Source organism: Triticum dicoccoides, chromosome 5B (genome assembly GCF_002162155.2).
Source record: "Triticum dicoccoides isolate Atlit2015 ecotype Zavitan chromosome 5B, WEW_v2.0, whole genome shotgun sequence".
Lineage (NCBI taxonomy): Eukaryota > Viridiplantae > Streptophyta > Magnoliopsida > Poales > Poaceae > Triticum > Triticum dicoccoides.
In genome coordinates, this window is record NC_041389.1 from 442,362,122 (window position 1) to 442,373,740 (window position 11,619).

The 11,619-nt window shown below is 46.6% G+C and overlaps 2 protein-coding genes across 2 annotated transcripts; one reads left to right on the forward strand and one right to left on the reverse strand.

The window, feature by feature from the left end:
• The first annotated feature begins 196 nt into the window (after positions 1–196).
• LOC119305696 (transcription factor bHLH94-like) lies at positions 197–2,094 on the forward strand. Its single transcript, XM_037582151.1, has 3 exons — positions 197–875; positions 957–1,406; positions 1,875–2,094. The coding sequence occupies exons 1-3, from the start codon at positions 396–398 to the stop codon at positions 1,977–1,979; spliced, it is 1,035 nt and encodes a 344-aa protein (XP_037438048.1). The 5' UTR covers positions 197–395; the 3' UTR covers positions 1,980–2,094.
• A 7,438-nt stretch (positions 2,095–9,532) lies between these two features.
• On the reverse strand, positions 9,533–11,146 carry LOC119310293 (E3 ubiquitin-protein ligase RING1-like). The gene has a single exon (XM_037586092.1). The coding sequence runs from the start codon at positions 10,986–10,988 to the stop codon at positions 9,924–9,926; it is 1,065 nt and encodes a 354-aa protein (XP_037441989.1). The 5' UTR covers positions 10,989–11,146; the 3' UTR covers positions 9,533–9,923.
• Positions 11,147–11,619: the final 473 nt, after the last annotated feature.

Here is an 11,619-nt window from a genome sequence, read left to right on the forward strand (position 1 = left end):
CGAGACTTTCTTTGCATGTGCCGCTTTCCCACGAGGCCATGATGACCTTTCCGGCGACGAGGCAGTACGACCCACTCCGACCAAATCATGGCCTAATCACACGCAAATCCGCAACCTTCCAAGCCCTCCCATCAATCAAAATCGTCCTATATAGTACCGTGCTCCACCCCTCTCCACCGGCTCACCGCAACACGCCTCCCCCAGTGCCACTCCGTTTCCCAAGCACACGCGGCAGCATCATTCACAGGAGAGCTAGCTTAGCTCCCTTCGCTTCACGTGTCCATCTCCATCCCCGACCACCAACCGTCGCCAACTTGCCATGGACAAGACCTAGCCAGCTCGTGCCTTTTGGTCCTTGGGAGTTGGGAGAGAGATCCTCCGGAGCTGGCCAAGGCATGGCATTGGAGGCCGTGTTCTCCCGCGCTGCTGCTGGTCTCTTCGGTCGCTGCGCCATGGCGGGGGCGGGGGCGGGGGGAGCTTGGAATGGTCTCTTCGGTGGGGGCGAAGGGTTGGCGGGCTTGGACGGCGGGGACTGGGACGCCGCCGCCGCCGCCGCGTTCTCGTCCATGCTGCTGCCTCAAGCTGCGTTCCAGGAGCTGGATATCTCCGCCGTCGCCGCTGCTACCGCTCCGCAGGAGGAGTCCGTAGGTGGCGGCGAGATGAGCGCGGCCGGCGTGGGTCAGGATGACGCTGCGCCCGTGGCGGCGGCGGCGACGGGGCGGAGGAAGCGGCGGCGGACGAGGACGGCCAAGAACTCGGAGGAGGTGGAGAGCCAGCGGATGACCCATATTGCCGTCGAGCGCAACCGCCGCAAGCAGATGAACGAGTACCTCGCCGCGCTCCGCTCCCTCATGCCGCCCTCCTACGCGCAAAGGGTAACATTCACAGCCGCCATTGGCCTCCTCGACCCCTTTGCTTTTGTTACTAAAGTGTGCGCTATTGCTGTGTCTACGTAGGGTGATCAGGCATCTATAGTTGGAGGTGCGATCAACTTCGTCAAGGAGCTGGAGCAGTTGCTCCAGACCCTGGAGACGCACAGGCGGACACGGGAACCCGCGGCAGCCGTCGACGGCGGGGAAGCGCCGCCACCGCCGTTCGCCAACTTCTTCACCTTCCCTCAGTACTCAATGAGCGCTACCTCGGCACCGGCGCCTCCTCCGGCCACCGATGAGGGTGAGGGTGCCGACGGCTGCCCCGGGGCGGAGGCGTCCGGATCAAAGCCGTCGGCGGTGGCGGACGTGGAGGTGACCATGGTGGAGAGCCACGCTAACCTGCGGATGCTGTCCCGGCGGCGGCCGAGGCAGCTGCTGCGGCTGCTGGTGGGGCTGCAGGGCCACCGGCTCACGGTGCTGCACCTCAACATGAGCAGCGCCGGCCACATGGTGCTCTACTCGCTCAGCCTCAAGGTACGTAGCACGCCTACACGTTCTCCCCGTACAAGTAAACAATTCCGGCTTTTGTGATATGCATGCATATGGCTCTCAGTCCAAGGGGTTTACGGCAGTACCTATATCTGGTTAGCAATATCATACTGCTTCAGTCTGAAACAAGCTGGTGCCTAGGTTTCCTTGCTTTTTGTATTTTGCGTTGTCCCGGACAGCAAACGCCTCCAAATTCTCCCAGCTGTTTACTTTAATGGACCTCAGCAAACCTAGCTAAAATTGTCCGGCGTGTTTCCAGTTGGAACCGCTGTCTAGTAACTTAAATTACTGATGGGATCGTACGATGTGAGCTGGGGCTATAACCCTAGGCCTAGTAACAACAGCTTTGCGATTCCTTCCTAAAAATATATACAAGATCACTTAAATGCATCATTCAAGCTAATTTAGCCCTAGGCGTAATCTGCGTAATCTGATGGCTGGAAATATTTGCAGGTGGAGGACGATTGCCAACTTACCTCCGTGGATGAGATCGCCACCGCGGCCCATCAGATCGTCGAGAAGAGCCAAGAAGAGCAAGAGCTTACTGTGGCGGCTTAGGGTAGCATCTCACCTTACATTATGCAATGCGCAACATTAGTTTATTCTAGCAAGTTAGGTGACTCGTGTGCAAACCAATAAAGTCCATCTGTGCAATGCAATGCTTACTGCTGAATCCATGGATGAAAAATAATGAATTTGTTCATAATGTGCATCAGTAGATGTTGCATGTAGAGTAGCTAGGCATGTGTTGTTTCTTCGGTTTAAAACGCGGGGCATGCAATGCAATGCTTCCAAACCACTTCAAAGATGAAGGCAGAGAACAATTCCATGCATGGCAGACATGACATATGGCATTCCCTGTGGCCTACCGTGCTCCATAGGATCGGACACTGTTGTCAGCTGCGCTGTTCCTCAACCTCCTCGGTGCATCCTGTTCCCCCCGTGAAGCACCATTTCCTGCCAAAACACCAACAGACAACATCTCCCTTTTAGTTCCAAAACGAGTAGTATGACTGATTAGATCCTTAATCGGGTATACTGGATACTGGATATTAGAGTAATGCATACATATCTTCAGTGTGCCATAACAAAAGTCCGTTTCTGTAAAGAAGGTGGAGCCTTTTAGAGAAAGCAGCATAGCACAGACATGAGCACAGGTCAGGCAGTACTGAAAAGTGAAAAGCCAATCGATGCCAAGACAAGGAGAAGAGAAGAGCTCCAGAACACAGGGCACGAGTTGTGCCGTGTCGTCCCATTGACCCAAGGAAAAAGATTCTAGAACAGGGCGCTTTACCGGAATAGCTTTTACCATTTCCATGTAAGCATGATTGACCGAATAGTGGAGAGGGCTGCAGAAGCAGCCCCGTTTCTGCGAACAGCGATGCTCTGCACCCGGCTGATTCGACCGACGGGACAAAGCACATGCGCAGCTTTGCTCCCATGCAGCATGTCGCGTTCCGCCCCCGAGATGTTCTGCTCCGATCGATGTAACTTCGTCCAGGTAAAAGGGTGGCGTCTCGCCTGGGAGTAAAAAATGTACTAGAAAGACAGCAACTTCAGTGGAGACACCATCCATCCAAAGGTTTGAGTTAGGGAAAGATGTGCAACTCACAGAAGTACCGTTGTTTTACAGTCATGTACTGTATCATATTTGGTGTGCATGTTTCCTGAAGAAAAATGGATATGCATCATCAGCGCCCGTGAGTCCAAGCATGTGAGTGCCCGTGAAAATGACAGATCCGGGTACCAAGGGCGGGCAATAGGGTAGTATATTCGTACGAATTCACCGACGATATAGATTATTAATGGTCCATATGCTTAGAGGCCGCTTGTAGCAATAGGGACCAAAAGAGGTAGAGCATCATGGCTTGAAACATGCCAAAACAGGTTGTACGCCAGGACAAAAATTGCTCTTAATTAACCAGTCTCAAAAGCAGACATGACATGCAAGATTCTTGTTAATTATTCATTGGTTAGTGGAACAACCATAGCTTAATACAGTAGTGAATGTGGAGAACCAATCTCAATCCCATGACATAGATCACATCTTTGCAAGTGCTATAGTAAAAAGACCTACAGATGTTGTGGACCTGTTCCAGGAATTCATAACCTTCGCGTTCTCAGCTGAGAGCTTAACATTGGTAGAACCGATAACACGGTATCAGGAAAATCATAATCAACTGTGAATTCAATAATACGCAGATTAATAAATTCCCAATACGGTCATCTGACATAACAGTTCCTGACTGACCAAATTTAGGTCAAGATGGCTCTTAGAGTAGAGAGGTCCACCTGTAACAGTTTAGCAAAGCAGTCCCAGTACAGCATACGGCTTTCTTTTCGAACTGACTGCTCATCATAAGATAAATATGCTAGGATTTTACTTCTAAAAACCTTTGGGAAAACAGCTAAATGTAATCATGTCTTCAGGCTGTTGGAAACTTCTCAAAAATAATTACTCCCTCTGTAGTGATCTAAACGCTCTTATATTTCTTTACAAAGGGAAGTACCAGTTAATCAACACTTCTGAGCTCACAACCTCGTCACTAGAGCTCCTAATCAAAACAAGAATGATAGTGGTTTACCTTAAGACATTGGATGAGATATGCTTCACTTGCATATTCTACCACTCCATTAATCTTTGAGAATAAACTCAAGCCTGAAAGGAATCACTAGAGGAAGCAAAGGCCGCGTTCACAAATCACTGAAGGATACACAACAACAACAGCTTCCATGGCTTTGCCTCTATCAGATCTACTGTGTATTGAGTTATACACGCATGGACACCTTGTTATCTCAACTTTCATGCAATGAAAAGGGATCATACATGTGAAAACATGTTGGAAGAAGAAGGTAAGAATATTAATGCAATTAAAAAACATGAAATATAAGGTACAAGTACAAACCATGCCAACCGAATTGTACACATGTTACAGTTTAAAAGTGCATAGGTTACCATCAACCAAAGTGTAGCCTGTGGACAACTGGAGATCAGCAGCTGCGACCCCCATCAAATAAAAGCAAACAACAAATAGACAACTTAACAGATACGCAATTTCATTTGTATGGGCTCTTAATAAATAATTCCACTTGAAGAAAGAGACTAGGTATAGGAAAAGGGGAGACAACGATGGAGAAAGAGGATGAATAAGGGGCCATAAAGTAAAGCATAAGCAGATTTTTCCTGAAGTTGCCAATGGGAACAAAAGATGAACCAGCAGCAGCATCACAAAAAAAGACAACTTAAAATCTAAAATCCACTGTCGGTTGGTGTGATATTTTATCATGCAAGACAGCTTCCTCTGTGCTTTAGCTCCAGAACAACAATGATGTGCTTTGCTACATCTATCAAGAAAGGAATTTTTGGGTACATGAATGGTGAATCATAACTCTGAAATTTATTGTTGAAGCTTCAATATAGTGAGATTTAATACTCCCTCCGTCCCTAGATACATCCGTATCTAGGCAAATCTAAGACAAGAATTTTGGGACGGAGGGAGTAGTAAACGAAGAACATGGTAAAATCTCAAGTGCTGTACCTGTAGTTTTCTTTTTACAAAATATCCTTAGATGTTTGATAACCAGAGCTTAGCATGCTTTCTCAAACAACATGTATGAATGATGAGGTGCATGCAATGCAAGTGAACTATAATGTGTAATTTCGAGAAGATAATTATGAATTCGTGAGTTCTGTATAACTGATAAAATTACTGATGCTTAGGTGAACAGATGAGCATATTTATTTCACAATTGATATTCACGAGTTCTCTGGTGTAAATGTGCAATATAGCTTGGAGAGCAAAGACATAGAAGACTTTTGATACAGCAGCCTCATGCTTTGTCATAATCAAGATGATACTAAATATATTTTACCTACCAAATTCAAGAAAAAAAAATACTCCCTCCGATCCAAATTAATTGACGCAGCTTTAGTACAACTTCAATTAATTTGGATCTGAGGGAGTAGCATGTTCTCAACTCGTTTAAGCATGTGGAAACTCGTTCCTTACTGTGCACCTACCATATAATGCGATGACCAGTAGGCCTGACGGAGGCAGGAACAACTTTAAGGTGTGGCGGAGGTACCTATTATATGCAGCTCAGCTCAAATATTCAAACATGTACTATATATACTAGGAATACATGGCAAAATTTAGGTATGGCACAAGCCAACCTTGCCAGATTGCTGGCAACGCCACTTCAACAGGAGAGAGATTACTGCTAGGAAAAAGAGCATAGATATAGAAAATAAACACGCACCCAGCACCTTCATCAGCACAAAAATGGTTGTAATAAAAAAAACAGAAATTGGAGGTCGTGTTATGCTTGCTTATTTCCATATTTATTCCAGAAACCATTAAAAACTTGGTAAACAGAGTAGGGATTGTCCCTGGTAGTTGAAGCAGGGCGTGGCCGCATGAGACTAGTTTAATTAGCATTTTCCGTTATTAGGATTGTTTAGAGAAAATGGGACACGGGAGTTGGCTCTAACAGAAAAATAAATGCACAAGTACAAAATTTAGTTCAGCCAAGGAAATAAAACCATCAAGTCCAATTATAGCTTACAGTAATTCTACTCAATGGTTTTGTCCATTCATTACTTTCTGAATTATTTTTCCATACTTTAGCAAAATATGGATTTATTAGCAACCAAATTCGAGCTTTAATCAAAGTAACATTGAATGGCATGTACCCAACTAGTCATAAACTAAAAAGACTAAACCATGGCGAATCTTGGGGATGCTTACTATTAGGTGCCCAAGGGAGTCTTCAGATGAGGTGGACTGCATAGACATTTTTTATTAGTTGTTACTTATCTAATTTGGATTAAATCAACCCTATCCAAAAAGGCCCTAAATGTTTTAATAGTTACCCAATATGCATTATGTTACCATGTACATGAACTTTGTAAACTATAGGGAAGTTTTCACATGTTCAAAGAAATACCAACACAAAAGAGAAGTGATGTATCTCAATCTGGTGCATCTTTCCTCCTTAACGACAGGAGCACACAACAGTACTCCCTCTGTCCCCAAATAGGTGGCACATCTGAGTCAAAAAGTCGATGCTTTCTAAGTTTGATCAAGCATATATAGAAAAATATGAAGATAAAAAATACCAAATCAATATCAATATATCCACCGTCAGATATATCTTCATAATGTATCTATTCAATATTGTAGTTCTTAATAGTTTCCTCTATATATTTGGTCCAACAAAGAGATAGCTGACTTTTTAACTGAATATATAGTATATGCCATATATTTAGGGCTGGAGGGAGTATTGCATTTTCAAATTCATGTATATGCTGCCAACAGAAAGTTCACACCGAAACAACCATATGATAGATAGGCCTACAGCCTAATGAATGTCCAAATGTTTTATTACTATAGTGCAAGTTCTTATATGATACGAGCTTGATGATATACATTGTTCCATGACAAGCACATGCCTACCAATATCATCAGCAAGTGTTGGTCCCCTCCCCCCACCTATCCAACCATCAGCAGGTGTTGGTCTCCACAAACTACAGTTTCTTGATTTTATTACATTAGCACCATCCCCTTTTGGAAATAATAAAACATTGGCGTAGTCTTATTTTATACAAGCTTGATCATCTCCGCTGTTCCATGCTGAACACATGCCTACCAATAGCATCGGCAAGTGTTGCTTCCCAAAACTACAGATTGTTGATCCCCCCAAAGCATCAGCAAGTGTTGGTCTCCCCAAACTACAGATTGTTGATTTTATTACATTCGCACCATCCCCTTTTGGAAATAATGAACATGGACGTAGTTCTTATTTTATACGAGCTCGATCATCTCCACTGTTACATGCTGAACATATGCCTACCAATAGCATCAGCAACCCCCCGCCCCCCAAAAGGCCCGCATCAGCAGGTGTTGGTCTCCCCAAACTACCGACTCTTGATTATTACATTTGCAGCATCCCCTTTTGGAAATAAGAAACATGGCCGTAAGCAATAGGACAAAATGTTGCAATAGTATTCAATACAGATTATATTTAAAATGCATATGGACTTCATAAACTGTACGGAGGTTTTCACAAGTTCAAAGAAATACCAACATGTCTTTTTTTAGCTTTTATGTTCTTGGCTAGCACAGGATTTTGGTTCCCTTGCTTTGGAGGTTTCACCTTGTAAGCTTTTCCAATTTCTTGGTGTTCTTCTTCTAACAAAAAAAAAACAATCACACTTCCTGGCAACGTGTTTGAGCAAAAAACAAGCAATATCAACACATAAAAGTGAAAGGGCTGACAAGAGAAATCAGGTACCTCAATCTGGTGCACCTTCCCTCCTTAACCACAGGAGGAAACAACAGCATTGTGTTTTCAAGTTCATGCATATCCTGCCAACAAGAAGAACTCGCACACAAAAGCTGGTATACATTAGTTCACTAGACATCCAAATAACAATGATGCAAAGTACTCCCTCTGCATCAGTGTCAAAAAACGTCTTATATTTTGATACGGAGGGAGTAGTTGTTATTTCTTAAGATACTCAGTTACTAGTGCAAGGTCTTATTCGGTATGTGCTCAATGATATCCACTGTTACAGACTGAATAAGGGCAGCCCTCCTCCCCAAAGGACAAATTCTTACATTTGCACCACCCCCTTCTGGAAACAATAAACATTGAAGCAGGCACTGGTCCACTCTTTGCAAGATTGCTACATAAATATTACATGAAGAAGCCAACCTTCAGCTTCTTCCCCAAAATTCACTTGACCATAGCTTGAAGTTGACATTGTGATAAAGGAAACTTGGGCATGCAAGTTAACACGAGCACATCCACTCAAGAAATATTTATCATGCAATAATTACTCTGGTCAACTCACAGATTTCAGATGAGAATGAGATTTTCTCTCCAAGCCACTGCAGCTATACGGTATAAATAATATCAAATTGATATCAATATATCCACCGTCAGATATTTCATAGTGTATTTATTAAATATTGTACTAGTTATTAATAGTTTCTTCCATATATTTGGTCAAACTTAGAAATAGTTAACTTTTTAACTGAATTTATAAGCCATCTATTTAGAGATGGAGGGAGTATTGCATTTTCGAGTCCATGTACATGCTGCCAACAAAAGTAGTTCACACCGAAACAACCATATGATAAATAAGCCTACAGCCTACTGAATGTCTGTTTAATTACTAGTGCAGGTTCTTGTATGATACGAGCTCGATGATCTACATTGTTCCATGCCAAGCACATGCCTACCAATATCATCAGCAAGTGTTGGCCCCCCTTATCCAACCGTCAGCAGGTGTTGGTCTCGACAAACTATAGTTTCTTGATTTTATTACATTAGCACCATCCCTTTTTGGAAACAATAAAACATTGGTGTGGTCTTATTTTATACAAGCTCGATCATCTCCACTGTTCCATGCTGAACACTGCCTATTTATAGCATCAGCAAGTGTTGGTCCCCCAAAGCATCAGCAAGTGTTAGTCTCCCCAAACTATAGATTCTTGATTTTATTACATTCACACCATCCCCTTTTGGAAATAATAAACATGCACGTAGTTCTTATTTTATACGAGCTCGACCATCTCCACTGTTCCATGCTGAATACATGCCTATCAATAGCATCAGCAAGGGTTGCTTCCCCAAACTACAAAGTAATGCATTCAAGGTATTTCTTGCCATTACAGTAGCATCAGCAAGGGCTGCTTCATATGGTTTCTCTTGCAGTCTACTAGTAGCATCAGCATGATAAGTGCTCTTCTCATAAATAATTTCACACTTTTTGGCACGTTTTCGAGCAAAAAACAAGTAATACCAACACATAAAAGTGAAAGGGCTGACAAGAGAAATCAGGTACCTCAATCTGGTGCACCTTCCCTCCTTGACCACAGGAGCAAACAACAGCTTTGTGTTTTCAAGTTCACGCATATCCTGCCAACATGAAGAACTCGCACAGAAAGCTGGTATACATTAGTTCACTAGACATCCAAATAACAATGATGCAAAGTAGTTGTTATTTCTTAAGACATTCAGTTACTAGTGCAAGGTCTTATTTGGTATGTGCTCAATGATATCCACTGTTAGATACTGAATAAGGGCAGCCCCTCCTCCCCAAAGGACAAATTCTTATATTTGCACCACCCCCTTCTGGAAACAATAAATATTGAAGCAGGCACTGGTCCACTCTTTGCAAGATTGATATACATAGATATTACATGAAGAAGCCAACCTTCAGCTTCTTCCCCAAAATTCACTTGACCATAGCTTGTAGTTGACATTGTGATAAAGGAAACTTGGGCATGCAAGTTAACACAAGCACGTCCACTCAAGAAATACTTATCACACAATAATTACTCTGGTCAACTCACAGATTTCAGATGAGAATGAGATTTTCTCTCCGAGCCACTGCAGGTATCCAGTATACACTTCCTATTAACAGACACTGATACACTACCAGCTCCCGGCTTTGCTGAGGCTGTATCCTCTTGACAGTAACATTACACCAACTCAAAGTGGCAGCACGTTGCCAGTGGAGCGCCCATTCCGTGAGAAGAACAATCCCCGACCACTGCTTGACATGGACCTGCCAATCCTGAACCCGCCTGTTTGACAAGAGGATGAAGATGTCCCTGCTGCATCCTTCTCCTTCGCCCTGAAGATGCTCATCTGTCGACCAGTGGGCAATTTGCGATTAGCCTGCAGAGCACCACCCTGACCTTCAGGCACAACCACAAGGAACAGCGGCGAGTCCATGGAGGCTGAGCGCCGTATTGGCTTGGGCGTCGCACTTCCATTCTCCTCTGCTACAACTTGGGTGTCCTCACTTTGAGTGTCCGACGAGGCATCGGAATCCTCAGAACCCTCGGGCAGTGATTCGGACGGGGACATTTCGTCAAACACCTGGTGCTCTTCCACTTCGCCGCCCTCTGCCTCAGCATCAGTCGCCGCAGCCGGGAGGCTAGATGGCACGACGACGACGGAACGGCAAATCGGGCAGCTGACGTGGGCGCGGAGCCAGGTGTCGATGCAGGGCGCGTGGAACGGGTGCGAGCAGCGCGGGAGGAGGCGGACGAGCTCGCCGTCGCTGAACTCGCCGAGGCAAACCGCGCAGTCCCCGCCGGTCCCCACGCCGCGGTACTCCTTGGTGGCTATGGACGCGATGGTGGCCTCGTCGAGCCCCACCGTGCGGATGTACCAGACGTGGTGCACCACCCCTCCGCCTCCGCCTCCCTCCTCGTCCCCGCCATCACCGAACCCTTCGCCGTGAGGCAGCTGGGCGGCGGCCGCCCGGCGGCGGCGGCGCAGCGCGCGGCGGCGGCGGTAGAGGAGGAGCGTGGCGAGCCCGAGCGAGAGGAAGAGGAAGGCGGAGAGGAGGGAGACGGTGAGGAGGAGGCGTACGGGCAGGCGGTGGTCGACGGCGGCCGGGGCGAGCGGGAGCGGCGGCGGCGGGGGCGCCGCGTAGTCGGGGCAGTCGAGGCCGGGGCAGAGCGGGAGGCACTCGTACGCGTTGTCCGTGCAGTTGAGCGTGACGACGCCCGGGAGCGGGGGGCTCCACGACGTGTGGGGGGACATGGCTAGGCTAGGCTAGGCTACCGCGGAGCGCGGATCGATCGGCGGCGGCTGCTGCGCGGGATCGGCGGCGCGCATCGGCGGGGCGGGGGAGATGAATGGCCCGCGTGCGCGGGCGGGCGGGCAGTGGTGTGGGGTGGAGACGGAGACGTGGAGTGGATTGGTCGTCGTTGGGTTTGGTGAAGTTCGGCACCGGTTCAACTTGGGGTGGAGCTGGAGAGCACAGACAGCGAGTGGGAACACTTGAAGCGCACAGAGACAAAGCGGTGCCTGTCGCTGACAGGTGGGTTGAGGAGACCGGCCGAGTGATTCTGGCCCACGTGCCGGTGTAGTGGGTGATTTTGTCGTGGCGGTCCTTTTGTGCGCGTATCGCAGCACTGGGGTTGGAATGGTGTACGCAAAGTCAAGAACGGTTGTAAAATATGTGGAAGAGAAATACTCGGTCGTGCATGTACGTCTGCCCGATGCTTGTAGCACGTCACAGCTTCCTGGCGCGGTATCCTAACCGTCTACTAGTCGTGACTCAACGGCCGAGATATCGCGGCAAGAGAGGCGAATGGATTTGCTAGTCCGGGTGCCGTGCAGTGTTGGGTCCCGAACGGAGGAGATCACTGCTATGTGCCTATGTTACAAC

Bases quoted from the DNA above. Each gene is read 5' to 3' on its own strand.
- LOC119305696 (XM_037582151.1), top strand. From the start codon at position 396: ATGGCATTGGAGGCCGTGTTCTCCCGCGCTGCTGCTGGTCTCTTCGGT. The intron at 876-956 runs GTAACATTCACA...GTGTCTACGTAG, and splicing joins CGCCCTCCTACGCGCAAAGG to GGTGATCAGGCATCTATAGT. The intron at 1,407-1,874 runs GTACGTAGCACG...AAATATTTGCAG, and splicing joins TCTACTCGCTCAGCCTCAAG to GTGGAGGACGATTGCCAACT.
- LOC119310293 (XM_037586092.1), bottom strand. From the start codon at position 10,988: ATGTCCCCCCACACGTCGTGGAGCCCCCCGCTCCCGGGCGTCGTCACG.